Source organism: Oryzias latipes, chromosome 24 (assembly GCF_002234675.1).
Source record: "Oryzias latipes chromosome 24, ASM223467v1".
Classification (NCBI taxonomy): domain Eukaryota; kingdom Metazoa; phylum Chordata; class Actinopteri; order Beloniformes; family Adrianichthyidae; genus Oryzias; species Oryzias latipes.
Genome location: NC_019882.2, coordinates 6485528 through 6509148, shown reverse-complemented (window position 1 = coordinate 6509148; position 23621 = coordinate 6485528). Strand labels below are relative to the sequence as shown.

General features: G+C 38.9%; 4 protein-coding genes across 4 annotated transcripts; 3 read left to right on the top strand and 1 right to left on the bottom strand.

Moving 5' to 3' along the window:
* Positions 1 to 2223: 2223 nt before the first annotated feature.
* On the top strand, positions 2224 to 4068 carry ttc32 (tetratricopeptide repeat domain 32). The gene is made up of 3 exons (XM_004083449.4): positions 2224 to 2394; positions 2619 to 2785; positions 3031 to 4068. The coding sequence occupies exons 1-3, from the start codon at positions 2279 to 2281 to the stop codon at positions 3156 to 3158; spliced, it is 411 nt and encodes a 136-aa protein (XP_004083497.1). The 5' UTR covers positions 2224 to 2278; the 3' UTR covers positions 3159 to 4068.
* A 1097-nt stretch (positions 4069 to 5165) lies between these two features.
* LOC100049331 (ZPA domain containing protein) lies at positions 5166 to 9432 on the top strand. Its single transcript, NM_001104746.1, is given in 21 exon segments — positions 5166 to 5282; positions 5374 to 5453; positions 5525 to 5620; positions 5694 to 5818; positions 5894 to 6037; positions 6117 to 6200; positions 6267 to 6431; positions 6495 to 6591; positions 6657 to 6874; positions 6941 to 7097; positions 7169 to 7377; positions 7451 to 7568; positions 7644 to 7843; positions 7909 to 8023; positions 8098 to 8267; positions 8334 to 8428; positions 8491 to 8621; positions 8695 to 8884; positions 8947 to 9088; positions 9161 to 9275; positions 9339 to 9432. Coding segments are annotated over 21 exon segments (2757 nt in total). The 5' UTR covers positions 5166 to 5244; the 3' UTR covers positions 9407 to 9432.
* Positions 9433 to 13471: 4039 nt separating this feature from the next.
* LOC101170068 lies at positions 13472 to 17863 on the bottom strand. The gene is made up of 21 exons (XM_004083448.4): positions 17736 to 17863; positions 17601 to 17656; positions 17421 to 17507; positions 17220 to 17341; positions 16995 to 17138; positions 16800 to 16898; positions 16551 to 16724; positions 16376 to 16478; positions 16030 to 16250; positions 15788 to 15944; positions 15505 to 15716; positions 15329 to 15443; positions 15062 to 15261; positions 14883 to 14997; positions 14641 to 14810; positions 14475 to 14569; positions 14267 to 14397; positions 14008 to 14197; positions 13809 to 13950; positions 13645 to 13741; positions 13472 to 13574 (listed from the first exon to the last, which is right to left on the bottom strand). Exons 1-21 carry the CDS (start codon positions 17756 to 17758, stop codon positions 13501 to 13503), a joined length of 2727 nt encoding a protein of 908 aa, XP_004083496.1. The 5' UTR covers positions 17759 to 17863; the 3' UTR covers positions 13472 to 13500.
* Positions 17864 to 19808: 1945 nt separating this feature from the next.
* kcns3 (potassium voltage-gated channel modifier subfamily S member 3) lies at positions 19809 to 22466 on the top strand. The gene is made up of 2 exons (XM_004083571.3): positions 19809 to 19915; positions 20195 to 22466. The coding sequence occupies exon 2, from the start codon at positions 20199 to 20201 to the stop codon at positions 21687 to 21689; it is 1491 nt and encodes a 496-aa protein (XP_004083619.1). The 5' UTR covers positions 19809 to 19915; positions 20195 to 20198; the 3' UTR covers positions 21690 to 22466.
* The last annotated feature ends 1155 nt before the right edge of the window (positions 22467 to 23621 follow it).

The following is a 23621-nucleotide window of genomic DNA, read 5'->3' as shown; positions in this document are numbered from 1 at the left end:
CAACATATTTATCTCCCTAGAAACAAATATTACTTAGTTTCTCTTCTAATCTATGAATCAAACTGTAAAAACTTAAATCATCAACTTATATCTTTGACTGCAATGAAATAAGAACTGTTATTTAGGTACAGTCTTATGAGAAGTGGCAATGTGATAGATGAGTGTCTGTCCGGAGTCTCTGTGTCAATTCTGTCAGCAAACAGCCACATTTAAGCTCTGAGGCTGCTGAACATAACGACCTGAACAACCTGCGCTTCAGGGTGCAGAATAAACCAGTTTGACCTGTCTAAACCATCTGAAATAGCTTCAGATACTGAAGGTAAAAGGTAATAAAGGAAAAAAAAGTTTAAGTAATTATTTGTTTTATTTCTAAACAACAAACAAGGTCTTTGTGAGTATTTCTGTAAAAAAAAAAAAGTATGTCAGTAAAATTCAAATTCAAATTCAAATTCAACTTTATTTATATAGCGCTTTTCATGCTTCATAGCATCTCAAAGTGCTTCCCAAAGAAAGAATAAAAACAAATAAGATAAAAAAATATATATAATAGTTAAAATAATAAACAAAGTAAAAAGAATGCAATAAAATTATGTCATTCCTTTTTACCTTAAACCTCATATTATTTTATGTGATTACATGTTTTTTTTTAAACAGCTGCTTCCATATTATTGACCTAATATAGGATTTAATAGTCCCAGTCTCTGTTTGACCTTTGTCAACTCATCAGAGACCAAAGATAAGCAAACCCCTGAAGGTAAACACACATTTGCTGTTTGAGTCTTTTTCCCCAAAAAGATTTTATTTTATTTTCAGGGGGCCTCTTGGCCTCGCAACTTGTTGTTGAGATTTTGTTTCATTGTGGCAGATGTCAAATAAGATTGTTTTTTTTCTACTTCTTCTTGTATTTTTTACAATAAAAAAAAATTGATCTTTTAAAATCCTGATTGGGTCGAGGTTTAGTTTGATCACGGACTTAATTGAAATGCTTCCATTACAGTTTTTCTCAGTCACTTTAGTACAATTCTCAGATCAGAATTGAAGTTTGCAAATACGTGTGTGCATTTCTCAAAACAATTTCTACAAACAGCAAAACACTATGGATTTCTTGCAAAAGCTCTTAAAACTAAGTCTTTATGTCATTGAACATGTCAGTGCCATCAGAATGTCAAGTCCTTGTGTCACTGTCTATGAACAAGACAGTCAAATTACTTAGTCATGTTGTCAATATAACTGTACTTTAGAGGGAGGTTCTGATGTAAACTATGGCTAAAGGTTTGATGACAATTATTGTAAAATGTAAGTTACACCTTTTTTGTTTGATTGCAAGAGACTGGACAAGATTCACATTTACACTTTTATTGTTCATTGTAATTTGTTGACAGTCCATGTCATGCCAAAATAGAAAAAACCCACTGCAAACAGTAACACAAAGGGAAAAAAAGATAGGACAACATTCTCTATATAACAGTACAGGCAGTGCAGTAGGAATTGGTGTGGTCTTCCTACACCTCTTGTCGTTCCTGTATGTTAGGCCACAAATTCTCATCCACATCACAGCGAATATCCTCTCTTGCAATGCAGCGAAATACGTTTGTCACATTATGACAACTTGGTCAACCATTTTGCAGTTAATGACTTATACGATGAACTAATGACTAGGTGTTTTGAGGAGTAAGACTATTGCACAGTGAACTACATAATACATTTTGATCAATATGACATAAACAATTGATAATGTAGCAAAGAGCAGAGAATTGTACATAATCATTTGCATGGATGTCCCAAAACAATTGCAATTTGTTTTTTGAGTCCTCATTATTTTGTTTAATGGAAATCCATAGAAAGTCTGCCCCCTGGTGTTACAACACTGCATTTCAAATTAGTAAAAATTGAATTTGAAGTTGGCATCATTGTATGAAAAGTGTTGTTGAAATCATTTGGGGTTTTTTTAGGGGGGGGGGGGGGGGGTCAGACAGCAGGTAATATAATGATAACTTGCATTTTTAAATGAAGTTAATTCTTCAATAACAATTTTTTTTATTTTATTCCATTCCGTTTATTTCCGATATATTAAATTTGATTTTGTGTAGTATAATTAGGTCTTGTGAAAGACAAAAATTGTGTTCCAATTTCGACTTCTTTTAATTTTTATACCGTCAAAGAAAATCAAGGCTTCAATATCGCCACGCCTACTTCAAACATTTTGAAATGTGATTGGACAATCGGTCAGAATACGTCACATCCGCAGTTAACTGGGCTGTTGTTTACCTTTTAGCTAATGGATAAAGACACCCTCCAAATTCTTCAAAATGCCCACACAGAATTTAACACGCGCAATTTTAATTTGGCGGAGGGTCTGTACTCAAAGTTCATTTCGTCTTGTTTCCGGTCCAGGTACTATTTTACTATTTTTTAGGAGGTTAAAGTAAAGCAGCTATTTGAAGTTCTGAACTGGCTGGGGTCGTCATGTGTACGTCACCGTCTACCTGCCAAAATCGATTATCTGATTTTCTTACACAGCACAGCTTACTTGGTTTGATTTTTTTGTCTTTTATTTTCACGTTGTATTTTTATTTTTCATATATGTACATTTTTTTCCTTCTTCGTTTTCGTAACAGCAATTGTGAAGCTGGGAAGTTGGCCGCCGCTTATAACAACCGTGGGCAGATAAAGTACTTCCGGGTGGATTTTTATGAAGCAATAGAGGATTACACTTCTGCAATACAAGCTGACAGTCAGTTTGAGGTTCCCTTTTACAACAGAGGTCTCATACATTATAGATTAGGTAGGTATGAAGCATTATTTATCAAGATGACACGGAAAATAATTGACGTAGAGCGTAAAAACCTACTTCCGCTAAATACTTTTAAAATTAAAAGCCCTTTTATTTTCATGTCAATTTGAAGTGTACTTTTTGAAGCTACTAGGTGGCGCTGCTTCTTTGCAAATCCTCTACTACATTGTTCTTTCTGTGCACCAGCATCGTTTCAAAAAACATAACTCTTAAATGTATTTTGCCTTTTTTTCCAGGGTTTTTTGATGATGCAAAGAGTGATTTCCAGACAGCACTGAATCTCAATCCACATTTTGAAGATGCCAAAGTGAGCCTGCAGCAGACACTTCTCGACCAGCAGCAGAAGATTAACAGGGGATACTGATATAAAAAATTATATATTTTTTTAATGTAATCATGTTTTTGAAAAACCACATCCCTTTCCCAGATTCTGTATATTTCAAATGAATGTATGAATCAATAATAAATCACAAAGATTCATGTTATTTCGTTGTGTTTTGAAATGTGTTTTGAATACCAACAAATGACAATCTAGCAATCGTAATTGTTCACAAATTTTTGTTACTTACCAACATTGTGCGATATCTATCTAAACACAAAACTGTCACTTTCTTCAGGACTTGTAACTGTTCTGTTATAATGTTTTGGTCCCATTTTTATAAATTGACATCAGTTTAATGCAGAAATTTTTTTTTTATGAAATATTTGATGCTCTCATTTGATTTATGTAAACCTTATTAAATAGGTAAATATTAAAATAATTTGATATGCTATAGGTTTTTTGGGTTTTGTACATTTTTTCAATTAAGATGCTGAAAAAGGCAGTATGTCATCTTAAAGTTTGAAGAAGTTGCTCCAAGTTATAAGCCAAACATTATATTTTTTTAGTCAATGTGGCAGTTAAAGAATTTTCTTTTATTGTTTTAGTCTTTTTCCAGCAAATAAGATAGTGTGTCAACTGATGGCTGAGAAATATGAGGGAAAACACTAATGTAAAAAAAATGTTGTCCGCTGACGGTTCATAATGAGTTATTAATGATTGTACCTTCATTCAATTAAAACAAACATATACACTAATCTTTCTTAGATTAACTCAAGTTTCCATTAGCTTTTACAAGAGCTTTTTATGAAAACTTACATTGCAGAATCCTTAAGATTTTTTTTAACAGACAATGCCTTTAACTTGTACCATTCCTCGTGATAGCCGTATGATCTCCATTCATTTGCATTTATAGTAAAATAATAAAACATAATTTATTTGCATACCACTGAAACTCATACATTGTTTTGTTTTTTTATTCTTCTTTTGAAATGTTCAAACTGCTCTCTGGTGTGTGGTGGTTCTTCACCTGCATTAACTAGCCCAGGATTTCAACTTCTAGCATTACTTTAGCATGAAAAGTGTTGCTTCAGGGGCAGATGAGCTGCTTTTTGGGTGTGCTGGATTACAATCAGGAAAGTAAAACAACTGAAAAAAAAAAAAGAAATGGATTAAAGAGAATGGCTCTTTCTTACACATAAATATAAAAAGTTACTTTTGCAACGGTTTTTTACTACCAGTTAGGTAAAGCCATTATATAAGTTGGTCACATTAAACGAAGCAGCGAGATTTTCCTAATTTAATGTTTTTTTTTCTTTTTTCTTTTAGCACATAATATTTTGGTAAAATAAAATGAAGAAACGATAACAATATAACTCATATAAAATTGAAGACCAGATCATTTGGGAAATACAGTGTCACCCTTCTGCCAAAGCCAAGCTAACAATGTTACAAATTGTAGGCTACTTAGTTAAAATACATATATATATCTCAAAAGATTTAAATTGATCAAAACGTATAATGAGAACATCCGTAAAGAATCTTTCTGCTCATGAATCAAATCAAGCTTTATTTACAGAGCACTTATATAGAACATTTTTCAATTTAAATACAAAAAGTAAAACAAAATCCTTTATTGAAAAAAAATCAAATTACTAAATTAACCTTAATGGACAGGTAAAATGACTAAAAGTGAATCAAAAAGAGAAATAAATACACAAATAATGCAATTATCAAATATTCTTAAATTTCAGCTAAAAGGTAATTTAAACAGGTAGGTCTAGACACTTGCTGATGTTGATCCAATGTTAAACTGCGAACTTTTCACAGATTCATTTTTTGTATTTAGAAAGGTTGATAAGGAATTAATAAAATAAACTGTAGGGTTATTGGATGAATGAACCGACATCCGTGTCTGTTCAAAATGAAGACAATTGCTAGAAAGCTTGTTTGGTGTGATTACTGATTCCAGTCAGCTGTGTGACAGAGGTTTGCAGCCATATAAAAGACCTGGTGGTGGTTGAGAAGGACATTCAGCTCATTCTCTTTAGAGCTGCTTCATCTTCTTGGCCTTGGTGTAAAAGTCAAAGCCAAGTTCTGGTGGTTGAGTTCTTTCCAGTTCCTTTTTCCAATGCCTTCACACTGCAACATGCGGAAGCCTGAGAAAATGTAAGTTTTTTTTTTTTTTTAATATATATTTATTTTTAAATGTGTATTTTAAAAGCATTTAATTGTGTTAAACTATGTCAAACTTTTCCAGGTTTTTGTTATTGAACCTGATGGCTGCAGTTTCTGTCTTGAGTCAAGCATGGCCAAATGTGAAGCATGGTCTGCAGTCAAGTATGCAGCTTTCTAACACTTTCATCCTGTTGTAGCAGTGACTGCTTAACCAGGGTCTTTATTTCTTTCAGCCAATGGAGTTAGATTGGACTGTGCAGGTAATCTGATGAGGCTTTCATTGGATGAGGCTCTTGCAGTTGGGAATCAACTTCAAGTGGAAGCAATCAGTAAGTACTACTTTCTCACAGTGATCTGTAGCTCCTAGATAAAAGGCTGCCACTAATTGACTTCTTTCTACAGATGGCACACAACGTATTTTGGTGACACCCAGTCTGGCTGCCCAGTGTGGATACAGCATGGAGTCTGACCCATGGGGAAACACCAGGATCTACATGTCTCTGTTGGGTTGCTTTATGGTTAGCAAGGTGGGTTAATGACATGCTCTTGTCTTAGGTCCACACAGTGTTCAGTTGAAATACACAAACTTATCTCCTCTGCAGGATGAGTCCACCTTCAGCACCAGCTTGAAACTGCACATGTACAAGCACAGTCCCTCTGATGTGGTCAGCCATGATGTGACTCAGACCTGCAGCTATTCTCGCTGGGCCTTCAGAGATGTCCTCTGTGACAGGAACTACATGGAAGTGGGTCAAATTTCTCTATTTCAGAAATGGTCAAACATGAAACTAATGTCTGCCTTTTTTATTCATTTTTTTTTGTTAGGTGTCAGCTCACATCGCTCCCAGTCAACAAACAAAAGGACAAGTTCAGAACAAGGACAACTCTCAAACAAATAAGCTTCCTGGTGTAAGTATTGGAAGGTTAAATTCCAAGTGGAGATGGTGACGATGATTCTAAAAGTATACTGTACAGGACTCCAATGACGCCCCTGGAATCTGGAAGATGACCTTTTACACTCCTGAACCTGTTGCGATGGTCCTGAAAGAAGCCGAACAAGCTGGTTATGGTGCAACAATGAGACAAACTCGCCTGGCAATCAGAAGCCCCTATCATACTTCAGAGACTTATTCTGAAGATGTAAGTATCATGTTGCCACAATGAAAATTGAGCTCTACAGTTTTGACACCAAATGTCAAACAGGTTGCTGGAGTCCCCATGGAAATCCTCAAAGTGAGCGTTTACCACAAAACTCAAGAGGGACTGAATGTTGTCAACTTGGCAGCTGCTTGCCCCACAGGTAAAATCTACCCAATTAAGAATAATGACAAAACATTTCTGCAGTGTTGATGGACTCATTGACAGGTGGCATTCTCTTCACTGACGAGTTCATCTCCTGGCACATCCCTCGCCGCGTAACTCCTCTAACTGAGGGCAAGGTCAAGATTGTAGAGCTGTACATGGGAATCAATGGACAGAGGCTGGAAAAGGCTCAAATAGCTGCAAGAGGTTACTCCCTCTCAACCACAGAGTTCCACATTGTTGTTGACATCCCAGTGGGATCACCTGACGGCTACTACAAGGTTGGTGTGGTGGGTGTATCTTGAGGAAATCCTAAATGTTGCTTTAAAAAAAATGTTTCCTTGCAGAGCCATGCTCCAGACTTCCTGTACCACATCACCTACACCATTGAGCCAATGCTTGAAGTTCTATGGAGGCCAGAGAATCCCCAAGAAGAAACAAAATACAAAATTCTGTTTCCCATCACAACTCCACCAATCCTTCATCCAATCAACACCTTTGACCGTAAAGCCTCCCACCCATGGTTAATTCATAAGGTTGCAGTTCTTTGTGGTAACACAACTCCTCTCCTTTAGGCACAATCCCAGAAGAGAGGGTGTTTAATGTTCATGTGGGGGCTTTCCTTCATGATGTGGTGCTGAAGAACATCACATTTTCTACTGGAGTCCTTACTGTTGAAGAGTGCAATGCCAAAGGGTTTGCAGTCCAGGAACATCTTCTCTCCAACGGCACAAAAGTGTTCTCTATTCAAGTGGCCTTTGACACCGATCCCATCCTGAAGCATGTATGTCTTCTTGACAGACCCTTTAATTCCTTAAATGCTACACTACTGGTACTGAACTTTTCTCAATTCACAGAATCCTGAGCCCTTGGTTACAACCTACTTCCTCCCTCTGATCTTTGGTTTTGCTGTTCTGCCTGAGGATCTCCCTTTTGCCCACAAAGTAGAGTTGCAGGCATCTCTGCAGGATGTTGGTAAGAATATTTAATTTATGAAATCTGGAGGAAGAAAGTATAAAGGAAACTTGACCAGTCTCCCCCCCCCCCCAGTTCTGCCAACACTCACTGGAACCTGTGACCAGGAGCACTTCTTCGTTTCCGTCAAGTACGGCAGTCAAGGGCATCACTTCAAGACCATGGTCGGCCATCAGGACCTGACACCTGAACTGGGAGAGACACTAGCCTATCAGGACAATGGCACACACTTCAGCATTGTGGTGCCTTATGCTGCCCCCGTCACTGCATTTGAGGTAACTTAAATGTCACAGTAAGGTCGGTTTACTCTAGAAGACTCTAAACTTTAACCTCTTTGCAGCTGATCACAACAAACTCAGTCAGAACCAGGCTGAATATGCTGCTGTGGGACTCAATCAACCAATGGGTTCTTGGAGACCTTTACTTGTCTTGCAGTTTCCCTCTGGCAACAACAAGTATGTATACAGTTATTAGTGATGGCATTACTTAAGTACTCCTGACTCATCTTTACTCCTGACTAATTCCTTAGGGTGCTACTCAAATGGAACAATCAGTGCCATCGCTGTCAAAGTAGAGTCTGTGCCAAACCTCAGCCCAAGCTGGCTGACCTTGAAGGACCAGTCATGCACACCAGCATTCATTGATGACCGCTTTGCTCACTTTGTCTTCCATGCTGACTCATGTGGAACCACTAGACTGGTGAGTTCAGACATGGAAAAGCATGTCTCTATGGCTCAGGGCTTAACCTTTGCTCTCTGTCTCTAGTTCTTCGACAACTACATGATGTACGAAAATGAAATCAGGCTGAACTTCAACAGGAAAGGAGTTGCTTACACATCACCAGTTGATCCTGATTACAAGTAAGACCACAAATTGCCAGTTCTTTATGCAACTTGATCTAAATACTAAAATGTCCTTTCAGGCAAACCATCTCCTGCTACTATGTGGTCAATGATACCCAGAGAATCTCCTTTGCTTCTCAACCAAGACTCCATGAACCCAAAGCAGAGATTGGATTCGGACACCTGGTGGTTCAAATGAGACTAGCTCAGGGTAATTTAACAGGAAACATGTTGTAAAGGTACAATTAAAAAGAATTGCTAACTTTCTCTTTGGGTTATCCTAGATGCTTCATATCAAATCTTCTACCAAACTGAAGACTATCCAGTTCAGAAGTTCCTGAGGGAGCCTCTCTACTTTGAAGTGGAGCTGATGCAGTCAAGAGACCCTAAACTGGAACTGGTGCTGGAAAACTGTTGGGCAACAAGCAAAGAAGAGAGGAACTCTCTCCCAAGCTGGGACATCATTATCAATGGGTAATGATGACTTTGGAGAATTCTTCTTTTGGACAAAACATAATAGAATATTTTCTTTCCAGCTGTGAAAACCCAGATGACAGTTATGCTGCAGTATTTCACCCTGTAATGAAGGACAGCAGAGTTTCAATCCCATCTCATGTCAAGCGCTTCTCCATCATGATGTTCGCCTTCATCCAGAATGACCAAGTTCTGAAGGATGAGGCAAGTACAGGAAACACCTTGAACAAATCACCTCTATAAATCAGTCTCAAGAGCAAATTTATCTCCCTGCAGATTCATGTCCACTGCAATGTAGTGATCTGTGATGCCAACACACCTGCAGAAGGCATCTGCAAAGGCCAATGTGGTTACTCATCTGGCATTAAGGCACACCAAAGCACAAAAAAGGGTAAGTAAAGAATTTGAAAAACAGAAGTTCAGCCATGCAATTAAAAAAAATTCTTTGTTCCAGGACAAAGACCACAAAGCTCAACCAACCACAAGCAGATCTCCTCTGGGCGTATTCTGTTGAATAACTGAATGTCCAAATAAAAATTTCTTAAATGACTTACTCTGTACGTTGTCTCATTCTAACCTTTTATTTTGTGAAAACTAAAGGGACTCAGTTAACTTTCCTAACTGCACTTTAACTAGAACTTATGTTGCTCAAAGTCATTGGTCTGGTCTTTAAACTTGATTCCTCCTTTGAAGGGTCTTTAAGTTTTCTAAATATCTGAATCTCACCCTTGTTTAACCTGCCAACAGTAATCTGAAACCTTTTAATGCCAAACTAAGGCCAGTTTCCTGTAATGAAAAGTTGCATTAAAATTTTGGCAATTTTCAAAGTTCAAAAAGTCGCAACTAAGATCCTGCTGCAGCAAATATGCCACATTCTAGCTAGACATTGTAAATTTTGCAGTAAATCCTTTACCTGTTATCTGGATTGTTGGTCTAGACTAGCTACGTTCGCACTGTAGGGTTTTATTTTTTTTTTTTGCTAGGCCGTCTGACACTTCCAAAAAATGGAAACTTGTGAAGTGACCTGCATGCAAAGTACTCAATGGTGAACAATGTCACTCGTTTTCAAAAGTAGCCAACGTTTAAAATGGATGTAAACAGCCAATTTTTTTTTTAAAGGAGCAATTACAATCTTGTAAGAAGGCATTGGAGCTGGGATTGTCTGCACCCACTGTTGTGGAAAGGGGATGACTGTTGGGGCGCGCATTCATGTTATGGAGGGATGATAAAAAGCTCCCCCCCCCCCCCCCCCCAGAACTGCTATTGACTCTTTAACGCGCTCTGGAGAATCCGAATGGGGAAGTGAACCTTGAAGGAGGATCCGCCTTCGGGCCCCCGCGCTTATGACCACTGTCAGAAAGGGAAAAAAGTCATCCTTGGGAAGGTTCAACACCACGCTCGGCCATTTCGCTGGAAATTTTTTCAAAAACCGTCCGGTTGCGATGAGAGCCCTCGAGCTTGGCCTGAATAGAGCTGTCACCCCAAATATTAATCCAATCGGTGACCTCACTTCCCTTCCACTGACTGGTCACAGCAGCATCGTCCGCCATGGTTGATGGTAATGATCCCGTTCCCGCCTACTTCAACGCAGAATTATGACGTTTGTAGTGTATCAATGACATACAGGTCGGATAGATGTGGCCTGGCCGTTCAGACGGAGGTCGCATTTCAAAAGATCGCATACGTATCGGATTCAGGACTACATACCCAAGTGGCTTGGGTCGCATTTGAAAAGATCGGATCGGAGTCATTCAGACTGTCATGAAAAGATCAGATACAGGTCGCATAGGGACAAAAAAAGTCGGAATTGGGTCGTTTCAGCCTGCAGTGTGAACATAGCCTAATTATACAAGTTAGCATTTTTCTTCAAACCTAAATGAAGGGATAAGAGCTGCTTATCTCAATAAATTGGCATTACAATAAATTCAATACACTTGTGGAAGTTTTTTGTGGGTTTGATTTCGCGAAAATCTCTGAACATTTGCAATGCCAAATATTAGTGGGCTTGTTTCAAATTCAGAACTGGATTTCAGGGTCAGTTGAGAAACAAGTTATGTTTTAAGTAAAAAATGTAAACAACCTACATATTCAACCAACATGAGGTGGGTACAGTCTAAACATATGCTTTACATTTTGTGAAGTCTTAGGCAACAATTTGTATTTGTACAAAAATGAATGTACATTTTTGTACAAAAATATGTTTGAGTCATATGTTTGACTGTGCCAACAGTAAGCCAACAGTAAGTCAAGACATACTTATTGCAGGGACTGTCAAAGTCAAAGACGCATTATGTGTCACAAACCTAAGTGAGTAAAATTCGTTCTTGGCATTTGACCCATCCAGTGGGGGTGCAATGGGCTGCAGAGACGGGCAAGCAGAAAGCATTTGGTGGTTCTACCCTTCAATCCAACCCCACAACACAGTGTCATGCAGGGAGGCATTTGATCTCATGTTTTAAAGTCTTTGGCATGACAAAACTTTAGATTTGAACTCACAACATTCCGGTCTCACGGCAGACACTTTGCAACAAGGCTTGAGTTTAGACTTGAATTTGCAGCCGTGGACTGAAAAGAATTTCATGAAAAATGCACGTTTGGCCTATTGCCAATCTAAGTAAACTTTTGTTGACTTAAACGTCAATTATATTAAATATATTAGTGTACAAATACATTTGCAGTTGAAATAATTTAATTTTAAATTAAATAAACCTAAATTAAAATAATAAATTTTTTAATTACATTTTTAATTCATGAATTAAATTTTTTATTAACATTACATTTTAAAATTAAATTAGCTTAAATTTTATTTTCATTTAATTTTTAATTTTAGAATCTTATTTTTTAATTTTAAACTAAATTAAATTTAATATTTATTTAATTTTTAATTTTGTTTAATTTTTTATTTTTTATTTAATTTAAAGATTATTAAAATAACAGCGAGGACCTCTTGTGTTGAACAGTTATTTTTACGACAGTGAGTCATGTAGCTTTGGACACATAAAATCATTGTATTTTAGAGTAATTTCTCATTTACATTTTAGATTATGACAGAATTATACTAACCCTTACATTTTTAAGGTATTCTTCAGCTTTACAATTTAGACATTTCAATTTAAATTCAATACAAAGTTTTAGGGTCAACATTTGTACATATATTGTACTTGCATTTATTATATATAACACTTGGTGACGTAACATTTAGTGACATTTGGTGACAGTAACGCCTAAAATTTAAATGTAGTGGTTGGGCTTCAATAACAATATGATTTAGCTGTTTTTTTTACAATTCTATTTAACAATTAGGTTTTACACAATTTGTATATTTTGCTTTACATAAGAACCAAGTCCTACTAAGTATTTCTATGTAACACTTCAACACAAGTAGCATAACCCTTGTGCTATCCTAGGCACTTTAACGTTGGGAGTTGGGTCATCTAGACCCACTAGACAGTGCTCTGAACCTTTTTTCTTCAATGATTTGTGATCTTCACTGGTGTCCATGGATTACATGAAATCTTTCCACCTTTATCCACCTTTGTCATGGTAGGGAGAACACGTCAATGCAAGGGTGGGGTCTTCTACGATAGCACAAGTGAAATCAGCATGCCTTTAACACTCGAGTTAATTTTGCAATAACCTACCTAAATGCAACAAATTTCAGAAAATTTAACAGGCAATTTTAACTACTGGTAGTTTAACGTCTACATTTGGTGTCAAGTGTAATACATTTAGATTTAACCTGACTGGAACAATTTCAAAAGAATAATTTTAAACTGTGAAAAGGCTAAAGTATGCAAAGATCTTTAAGTCTTAAACAAATTGTAAATGACCAACTTTAAAGAAAAAAACAAAAAAAAATTAAAACTTTGCTCTAAAAAATCATGTTCCAAGTTTAAGGCAAAAGTGACCAAGCCAATCAGTGCATGTCTTTAGGGTTGTTGCAGTGTCCAAGAGTCTAAGCAGTGGATGGCCTAGTCATTTACTCAAAATGTTAGATTTTGTGTAATCCTTGTGCTATCCTAGGCACTTTACCATTGGGAGCTGGGTCATCTAGACCCACTAGACCGTGCGCTGAACCTTTCAATGATTTGTGAGCTCCACTGGTGTCCATGGATTACATAAAATCTTTCCACTTTTGTGATGGTAGGGAGAACATGTCAATGAGAGGGTGGGGTCATCTAAGCACAAGGGTTAATCCTTAATTTTTTTTTGGGATAAAGTTAATATAAAATGTTGCACGTGTTCCTCTGAAGAGCAAACTGAATTAAATTCAGGCTTACTTTGAAGCTTTAGTGTTTACAGGTATCTTGATTGTATCACAAAACGACTTTCAATTGTCTTGTCAAAACCTAAAGTCACAATTACTGGAGCCATCAGCACATTTACACAAGGAAATGTTAATTTGAAACTCTGCAGCTTTTGCCAGGTCACTTTATATAAAAGTATTAACATTAAGGAATTCCAGGCTTTTATAAAAGCTTCATTTTCCACCCATTAAGAGTTAACACCATTGCAGTCTAGTTTAGAAGTCAGAACAAAGTACTAATTAAGCAAAAGTAAATTTCAGCAGTTCAAACACAAAGCATATGCTTATTTAAAATAAATTTTTATTTCATTTATTGCAAAAATGCAATGGGTCCAAGAGACACGTGTTCAAAATCAGCAACATCGACAATGTCACGTTTTTGACCTGCAGACAAGGGAAAAGAGGTTAGTGTCCGTCCGTATGAAAATATATGCGATCGTGCACGGTTTCAAACCTCTCATTCCAGCGTCAGGGTTTGGACACTGCCTGCTGCAAACGCCACCAAGTGGGTTTTTGGCATCACAGATTACAACGTCACAATGAACAAAGAGCTGCAATAAAATAACCTGGTTATTTCGGCAGCTATTGGTAGGCACATTTAATAGTTGTGGTGGTTACCTGGCCAACCAAGTCATCTTTCTCATCAGCAAAGGCAAACATCTGCACCTCGAAGCGCTTGAAGTGAGGGGGATAGCGAACCCTCTCATCAGCCCAGACTGGGTGGAAGATCACCTGGTATGGGTCCACTGGGTTTGGACAGCTTAGAAGGGAAAGTGTTTAGACAATATAGTTGATTACACAGAATGCATCAACTTACCCATTAATGATCAGATTCCATCTGGGTTGGGAAGTCTTGTCATCCTCTTGTGTTGCCCAGCAGTTTTCAAGCTCCAGAGATACTTGTGGGTTTGTCGACCTTTTTAATTCCACCTCAAAGTACAGTGGTTGCTGAAGATACTTTGCAATGGGAAAGTCTTCAAGCATCTGGAAGTTACTGTAGGAGTCATCTAAACAATAGGATTGAGATTTAGCTTTTCAACTCCAACCAAGTTCAGCTTTTCCATTAATTTGATTACCTAGAGAAAGTCTCATGACAACATGGAGCTGGCCCTCAGAGTTTTCTGCATATGGTTCACTCCTGCGAGGCCTTGTGTGAAAAGCTACAGCATGGCTGGTGTTTATGTCATAGAGGCAGGTAACCTTCAGACTGAAATACAGATATAGTATTAGAAGGGTCAACTTCCCATTTATTAGATTCAAGCCAAACTTTAGATTTGTTCTCACTCATAATGGGCCTCCTCTGAGTCTGTGGCAGGTTTCATTTGATGGTCATCTGGCAGAGCAATTTCATTTTCATAGAGCATGCCGTCAGGTAAAAACTGAAGCAAGAGTAAAATTCAGGTCAAGTCATCTGACAGTGGTTCAATTAAGCCACCACAGTCTCCTTTACCTTCCTGGTCGTCCCACAGGAGTTAACGGTGAACACAAAATAGGCGTAGCGCTCGTCACTGTACACAGGGCCACAGCTGTGGTCTCGGAGAGTTAGCCCACTAGGGTCCAAAGAAGGGACTGACTCCAGTTTTACAGCAAGTGCAGTCATTGTTCCATTTGGGAAACATTCTTAAAAGACATAAAGGTCATCCTTTCTGAATATACACACTCAAGTTGGGAAAGTCTTAGATCTGCACAAACCAGTAAGTGTTGATGGAAAGTTGCAAGCCATGGAGAAGTCCTTCAGGTGTTCATTTGTTTGGGGATTAACCAGAATCACGTTGAGTCTGCTCCTAATGGAAGATGACTCTATAGCCTATATAGAAAGTCAAGTTAGTTCAGGAAATTAAAGAAAACTAAATATCAGAGTAGAATCAGACCTCAACCACAGCATCAGAAGACAAAAATGGCACAACGAAACTAAAGTGAGTGCCATTCTCCATGTAGTTGTAGTGTTGAGCCAGACTAGGAGTCATCAAGCGTTTTCCCACTGTGGTCTGAAAGCTGAATCCTTTGGTTCCATATTTCACCAGAATGAAGAAGTTTCGTTGATCACAGCCACCAGACACCGACGGTGAGACTGCAATTTGGAGAGCATTAAATCCTTCCTTCTCTGAAGAAGGAAGTCTCCAAACTTTGATACTTACTCATGTCCTCCAAGACAGCTTCCAAGTAAGCAGCATGAGAAAAAGGAGCAAGTGTGTCCAACACAAGCAAGCCAAAGGTTAGGTGGAGTGAGTAAACAATCACACCCTCTCCTGCCTGAGAATAAGACAGTTAGACCCAACAAAAGCAAGTTTATCCTTTTGACATTCAAGTTTACCAGTTTTGACACTGCAGGGTCTGTGAAGGGTACTTGAAGACTATAGACCCTCATGGTGTCATTGTGGGACAAATGCTCCATGATGTTGAAGCCTCTAGCCATGCAGTCAGTCACAGACAAGACCTCAGAGCCAAAGGTGATGTTCAGCAGGACTACGTCAAGAGCAAAGTGTCCCAGAGCCATCTTGAACATCCGGTCAGCTGGAACTGTATCTGGTTCACAAACAGTTTCATGTTTAGGTGAAACCTGCAAGCAGTTTCAAGAATATACAAGCAGGACTTACTGTCAACAAGCTGTGGAGGATGAGGAAGCACATTTGTTGCAATGGTAAAATACACTTTGTATTTTGTTAGCTCCAGCACTGAGTCTTCAGACCACAGCAGCTCAAGCATGGGCTCAATCACGTAGGAGATGTAGTACAGGTTTGCCTGAACGTGGCTCTGCAATATAAAGAGTACAGCCATTTGTACAGTGGAGCAAAATCAAATGTCACATTAGTTTAGCATGAGCTGGAAGGAGCCTCACCTTAAAGTAACCTCCAGCAGCTCCAATAGGAATTTCGGTGACTATGTAGTGATCAGTGAGAGCCAATGAGTATTTATTGGCCTGCATTTCACCAGCATCCATTCTTTGCCCATTTATCCCAAAGTGAACCTCCAGCAGCGTGAACTGTTGCGACGTGATCATTGGGTCGATGTGTCGGGGCAGGTACCAGGTAATCGTGCTTCGAGTGAAGAACACACTTCCTGTACAGATAACAGTTTTAGCTCCCCAATTTCTAGATTAGGATGTTTGCCACCCAATTTAAATTGGAAGCACAAGCTAGAATGTACTCCAAGACAGACTAGAGGGTACAAAAGTGGGCAATTACCCTCCTGAAGTGGGCAAGCAGCTGCTGCATCAATTTGTGTTGCCAGCCATGTCTTCTCAAAGATGGTTGAAGTTTTGAAAACTCTCATTGGAACCCCCGCTACCTGCGAAGGCAAAGTTGACTTTTTAGAGAGGTTTAAGAGTCAAGAGTTGGATATTGAGGTGCATTTACTAACATTATGAGTGAATATTTCTGGTGCTGCTGAAGGAACTCTCTGGACCAGTCTTGTGGGAGAATTTCCAACCCAGTATCCCTTCTTATGGGCATCATTCACAGTCATGACCTTCTCCCCCTCAGGTGTAAAGAACACTACAGTTGTTATCCTGAATCCTGCATCCATGGGTACTTTCTGAAAGAGAAGTTACAAACTGTAATCTTTAACCTATAGTTGCAGCCTAGATTTCTAAGAGTAGCCATCCCAAACCTCTGCAGAGCGCCGAGCATTCGCAGGCTTTGAACCAGTCAGTGGCATGGCATGTTTGGGATGATGGTAGTCCTCTGGCACTGCCCTTTTCAAAGAAACCTAGAAACAAGTCAGCATTAGCATAATTCATTTATAAAAAAAATAAATTAAAAAAAAATAAAAAAAATTTTATTAAACACTACAGAATTCACTTACTTCCATATAATTGTTGTCACAAATTACTTCCCTTGAGGCCCAGGTGGAGTACTGGCAGGTTTCAACCACTTGGTAGATCTCATCTTTCAGAAGAAAGGGTCCAGACACACGGAGATGCAAGGTGGTTGTGAACATTTCATCTGCCTGAAAGAGAAGGGAGGGGGGGGGGGGGGTGTGAAGAGCTTTGAAAAGTTTCCACTCCAGAAAAACTGCAGGTCTAGTTACCAGATTCTGAGCAAAACAATTCTGAAGGGAAGCAAAGATCATGGCATTTCCCAGCTGGTCCCTCTTCATGCTGAATCCACATTGAGATGCTAAACTTGATGTGAGGATGACAGCAGTGTTATCTAAATAAAAGAAAAAGGAAATTGAAATGTTAGAAACTTTGAAAGTACAAGCCAGGAGAGCATTTGTGCAAATATTTACTCATGACAGCAGCAACTTCCAGGTTCTTTCCTCCAAGAGGGCCAACATCAATACGCATCACATTCCCCAAGCATTTCTTGCCAATAGCTGGATTTAAAAGCAAAGCATTAAGTTGAAATACTGTAAAAGACACCCCCCCACAAAAAGAAAAAAAAAACCCTCCAGTAAATAAGAACTCACTTAAAGGGGGATTCTGAGCCTCTACATCCACCATTCCTATTAAGATGAGTAAACATCTGCAAAATAAAGCATTAAGCAGCAACATTAAAACTTGCCGTGGACAAATTGAAGGAAGAAGCTAAGTAGATCACACACCCTAATCCAAATAGATGACCCATGGCACAGTTGGTGACAGCCTGGCAACCTTAGAGTTCCTGTTCTTGCAGCTCCTATTGCTGAATTTGGTGGCAGTGATTGCAATAGGACCACTCAGGCTGTACTGTGAGAGGCCCCGGTCCAATAAATACATCCAACTCCAGATGTATCCCATCACAGCCTGATGAGGCTAATTGAGTGCAAGGGCTAAAAAAAGGGTTGCATTCACTGACAACCTGTAAAAAGTTATTGTCTGTTTCTGTGAAAACACTAGTCTCTAACTATAAACTGAATTTATTTGAAATTCAATAAAAGATATTCTTTAGTAATTTTTCTTTTCAAGGTGATGCTAAATCAGGCAGAGTCCTGGATTAAAGTGTATGTAGCGAATTAGCGACACACAGTGTGAAGGGGTTAATCCTGTCCAGAAGCAATGCAGCTATCTTTTTTAAATAAAGTTTCACAATTCAAAGCAAACATGATGGCTTTTTATTTAAAAAGTCAATCAATGTATGGAGTGATATTTCTGCCACCACGTTGAACACAAAACTTTAGAAGTTGCAAGTGAAAATATGAAATATTTGCTATTCAATTATTATTATGTTTTTGCTTTCAATTTTTATTTTTAGTTTTTGCTTTCAAATTTTTTTTTTTGCTTTCAAAAACTTTTTGTTCCCTTTCAAAAACTTTTTGGAAAACAAAAAAAGTTTTCCATACTATGGAGTTATTTCAACTCCATCTTAAGCAAATGAAACTTAAATTCTGAGACAAATGTCATAACAAAATAAAAATGGACACAAACATACACATTTATTCTAGCTGGTTTATATATATTTTAACTGTTGTACATAAGGAAAACATGGACAGCATACTTTTATGTTAACATTTTCTTTTGACTTGATAACTCACAAAAAGGAGCAATGTTTTTAGGAAAAAAAGTTATCCTATTAAATCCAAAAGGTGAGGAAATATAGTCATTTACTTCTTAAGTATTATTACTTTTGTTTAAACTGTACTCCAAGAAGTGCAGTTGCACCAAACTTTGCTTTAGTAAATTAATTTATTTCATTGGATTAATTTTTTCTAATTAATTTGGTTCTTTGTTTTGGTGAAAGAAAATATTGTAAGTATATTTGGTCATCTATTTTTATTTAAATCAAATCAAACTTTATTTATATTAATTTTCAACACATTTAACAGAAAGTTGTTATTGTACAGTACACAATAAAGTAAAAAATGAATAACCAAAAGCAAAAACTAAGAGTTTCACACACAAAAAATCCTTGTAAAACACACACAAAACCCACAAGCCCCACACACCCAACATAATGAAACATAAAATGGTATAGGAATAGGATGGAAGGTAGAAATCCACAATCCAGAATTTTGTATTTCAACAATAATAATATTAATAGTAATAATATAATATTTGCAAATATTTATTTAAACCATTTGTCTGCTCAACTCTTCAAAACTGATCTAAACTGTAAATAAATTGATTCATTGATTAAGTTAATTAATGGTTACATCCTTAAATTTACATCTACGAATCCATGAAAGGTTTTCAAATTACTTTTTGCAACCATGAGTTAGTGTTCCTTTTAAAAGTCCCATTTACAAAATCAGAAATTATTTTTGAAATCAAAGAAAATACCTTTTTTTAAAGTAATGCAATAAAATATTTAAATGTGTTAATAATTGTTGAATTAGAATTGATTGAACCGGCACACTCCAGATTCTACATTTTGCTTTGGTGTAACAGAAAAACTGGAATCTGGTTGTTTTTTCTTTCCAAAAATAAAGGAAGATTTGCCCCTGATGAATATTGCATAGCTATATTCAAGATGTCACATCTTTTTTTCTGCACACTGGCAGATTTTGATACAGACGTTTCACTCAAAGGCAGATTTATTGGTAAAGCAACAGAGTAAATCTGGGTTGATGAACTTGAATCCTTCCTTGCAGACGTTTGCAGGCTTCCTCTCCAATCGCTCCTCCTCCTCCTCCTCCTCCCTGCTCCCACAGAACTGCTGTCCCGCCTCCTCCTCTTGTCCCGTCCCCAGAGCTGCGGCACCTCCTCACAACCACCAGAGACCTGCTGGTTGCAGCTGTCAGGGGCAGCATTGAAGCCAGACCGGCCGAGGAACTCTTTTGAATGGCTAGGACGGCTCCAAGAGCGGGTAAACTTTACATTCTGCAGGAAAAACTCAAACCTTTTAAAATAGAAATGTGTTTATGATGCAAGTTCCTGAATTATTTGAACTTGTTGCCTTTTATTTCCTCCCAGCTTGCCTGTAATTTGACTCCTACTGCGATAAAAGTGACAGTAACTCAGCCTCTTAAGCGGTTTCCTCACAGGTTTATTGATTTCTGCAGAGGAACCAATAGTGTCTTCAGAGAAAAACGCTACAAGCTTTTGTTCAAACGATAAACCAATTTTTCTCTGCATGTATCAATAGAACTATGGGCTACGGGGAAGTCCTCCATCACCGTGGGAACGAGAAGGACCAGGTCCATCTCAATGTGGGCGGAGTTCGCCATAGAGTGGAAGCGCACACGCTGCTCCGCTTCCCTCGCACGCGCCTGGCCCGCCTGCTGCACTGCCAGAGTGAGGACGCCATCCTGGAGCTGTGCGACGACTACAACCCGATGGAGAGGGAGTACTACTTTGACAGGAACCCCCGGGTTTTCCTCTGCGTGCTCAACTTCTACCACACGGGACGCATTCACATGATGGAGGAGTTCTGCGTCTTCTCATTCAGCCAGGAAATCGAGTACTGGGGCATCCAGGAGCTGCACCTCGGCCCCTGCTGCAACAACTGGTACCACGAGAGGAAGGACTTCATAGAGGACAGGGACTGGGACATTCGGAGCGATGACCAGCAGCCGAGCTTCGACTCCTCCTTTGAGGAGCTCTCTGCTCTTGATAAAGATCTTGAAAAGTTCAAAGGCGCCTGGTGTGCGGAGGTGAGGAGCTACGTTTGGCTCAGGCTGGAGGATCCGGCTCACTCCACGGCTGCCAAGGTCATTGCTGTGGCGTCCCTCAGCGTGGTCTTGACCTCCATCATTGCCATGTGTGTCCACAGCATGCCTGAGTTTCAGCGAGTGGACGACAACGACAAGCCCATCGAGGACCCCGTTCTCATAGTGCTGGAGGAGATATGCATTGCTTGCTTCTCGGCAGAGTTCATCATCCGCCTGATTGTGGCTCCCTCCCGCAAGAAGTTCCTGGGCAACCCTTTGAACATCATCGACGTTGCTTCCATTCTGCCATTTTATGCCACTTTAGCCCTGCAGACGGCCGATGAAGAAACCGCCGAGGAGAACGAGGACCTGGAAAACGTGGGAAGGGTGGTGCAGGTTCTGCGGCTCATGAGGGTCCTCCGAATCCTCAAACTGGCCCGCCATTCCATTGGGCTGCGAGCTCTGGGCGCCACTGTGCGCCACAGCTACCACGAAGTGGGTCTGCTCATTCTCTTCCTCTCTGTGGGCATCTCTGTCTTCTCTGCGCTTATCTACTTTGCAGAGAAAGAGGAGAAGGACACAGATTTGGGAACCATCCCCGCCGGCTGGTGGTGGGCCTTGATCACCATGACCACCGTTGGTTATGGCGATATATGCCCGGTGACCGTGGGAGGAAAGCTCGTGGCCACCGTGAGCATCATCTGCGGCTTGCTGGTGGTTGCTCTGCCAATTTCTGTCATCTTTAATAAGTTTTCAAAGTACTATCAAAGAAACAAAGCCCTGGAGGGGAAGGGGATCACCAAACCTGAGAGACAGGACCCAGAACTGCCTTATTATAACATCAGAGACCTGTTCATCAGAGGCAGTGTGTACCCTTTTCTAGGAAGCATCGCCTTCAGGAACAGTGTTAGCAGTACAGGGGATAATACCGATGCCTCCAGCCTCCAGGACATGGAGGTGTATGATCCCGATAATGGTGCCGCAAAATGAGTTTTCCACCATTTTGCAGAATATCTCCTCATGACGGTAAAACACTCCGTGCCTCAGAGGCCTGAGTGCTTTATCACTGTCCTTGGCATCCCGCTTTGACTTTCGTCAGACAGAAAACAACTGAATTTTTTTTTACTCTGTTCACTGTCGAAAAATCTCCGAAACCCAAAGGGAATTCCTGAACTTTGCTTTGAAAGCCCATTTTCTTTCTGAGAAAACTGCAGCGATGCATGCGGGAAGCCATAATGATAATGTTTCTCAAACTAATGTTCTGTATTGATTTGTGCGAAAAGTTCAAGCTGAGCTGCAAGAGGCGGAAATGACAAAAAAACACTGTTTCACACTTGAAAAGTTACAGATGTGCATGACTGGATATAAATACATTTTGAAAGCAAGTTCTAAAATAAAGTTAAATGGTTCTAAAATATTGAGATTGCTGCACATCCATGACATTTGTTAAATTAAGTAGTGGTCATTTTGTTCGGCATGCAGACTCAAGAGAAAAACGTTTAAAGAGGAACTAAAAGAAACAAACACAAATGTTCTTTAACATTCTGTTCCTGCAAGTATTGATCTCCTTTGCGGTGTTTGCACTTTGATGAGCTGCTGCAAGAAGTTTGGGTTTCAAATGTGCTCATAAAGTATTACAGAATTAGCCTTTTCAATGTTATTTCTATTGATTTGATTGTTGCTTTTGTTTTTAAATTCAAAGTAATCTTTTTGAAATAGATTTCAAAGTATCTGCTAAACAAACGAACAAATAAAAACCTAATTTTGGCTGGGTTTGTCATTAGCTTTTACAAACGAGTTTCGATTTTTGTAGCAGGTTTCAGATGACCATCACTTGGATTAGCATATTGCTTAATCTACATTTTGCTTTCTTTTGTTGTTGTTTTTTACTCCAGGGGAAGACTGACATCGAAACCTATTGATTATCACTAAATTAATCAAAAGCTTTTCAGAGAAATGCTGATTTTGAGCTTTTTGGTTCCCATCAACAAAAACAACATTAGGCCCCAACAACAGAAATAAATGGATAAAAAATCAACTCAATCGTCTTTGGAATAATTTCCCATTGTTCTTTATAATTATGGTTGTGCCGCTTTTATCCAATTAAAAAAACAAAAAACAGCGTCATTTTGTAGGAGCTTCAAAAGTTCATTAGAAATTCGCCTCTGAGTTGTGGGCGAAACGAGGAGCTCTCCCCATTGCTGAGAGCTCTCTGTTTACATGCTCTCCCGCTAGCTTACACCCCAGCCTGACATGCAGTGCAACAAAAATGGTGAGAAATTTTGGAGCTACCCAATCGTACAGTTTTGAGCCTGACAAGGAAAACGGAGACACAAACGCATCCGCCGTATTTTGTGGGTTATAAATCACACATCCGCCAAAAAATGTTAATAAAGAAGAAAACATCAAATATAATTTGCACTATTGGGGGAAATTTATTTAACAAAATATGGGACCAAGAACGGACATTTCAACAGAGTAGGTAACAACATCTGACAGAATATATAGCAACCATGTTTAGCTTCATGAAACAGAGGAGGAAGTGTCTAGTATATCAGCTCAACATATGATAATTATTCAGAAATCACTAAATCTATTGAATTCTTCATCATCTGTGTTGTTTTGGAACAACTCTGCAGAGGTTCTTCCTCTGTGTTGCTGTCAGCAGCAAATACTGATACAGGTACCTATAGTGTCCTCCAGTGGTTGTTAGTGGAAAAAAATGAACATGTGAGCCAAATTGTTTTTCAAAAAATTCCATATAAGTCGCACTTGAGTTTAAGTTGAACCCCTGGCTAAGCTATGCAAAAAAAAAAAAAAAAAAAACACGACTACCTATAGATTTGGTAGTGGCTGCGTCAGAATGGGGTGGAGCAGAGAGCTTGTGGCTCTGCCCAGCAAATTTCCTATATCACAATAGGC

Excerpts from the sequence above, each read along its gene's own strand:
- ttc32 (XM_004083449.4), top strand. The coding sequence starts at position 2,279 with ATGGATAAAGACACCCTCCAAATTCTTCAAAATGCCCACACAGAATTT. Across the intron at positions 2,395-2,618 it reads TCGTCTTGTTTCCGGTCCAG|CAATTGTGAAGCTGGGAAGT; the intron begins GTACTATTTTAC and ends TTTTCGTAACAG. Across the intron at positions 2,786-3,030 it reads TCTCATACATTATAGATTAG|GGTTTTTTGATGATGCAAAG; the intron begins GTAGGTATGAAG and ends CTTTTTTTCCAG.
- LOC101170068 (XM_004083448.4), bottom strand. The coding sequence starts at position 17,758 with ATGGGTCATCTATTTGGATTAGG. Across the intron at positions 16,251-16,375 it reads TGCTTGCCCACTTCAGGAGG|GAAGTGTGTTCTTCACTCGA; the intron begins GTAATTGCCCAC and ends TTATCTGTACAG. Across the intron at positions 14,398-14,474 it reads TCAGAGGAGGCCCATTATGA|TCTGAAGGTTACCTGCCTCT; the intron begins GTGAGAACAAAT and ends TCTGTATTTCAG.
- kcns3 (XM_004083571.3), top strand. The coding sequence starts at position 20,199 with ATGGGCTACGGGGAAGTCCTCCATCACCGTGGGAACGAGAAGGACCAG.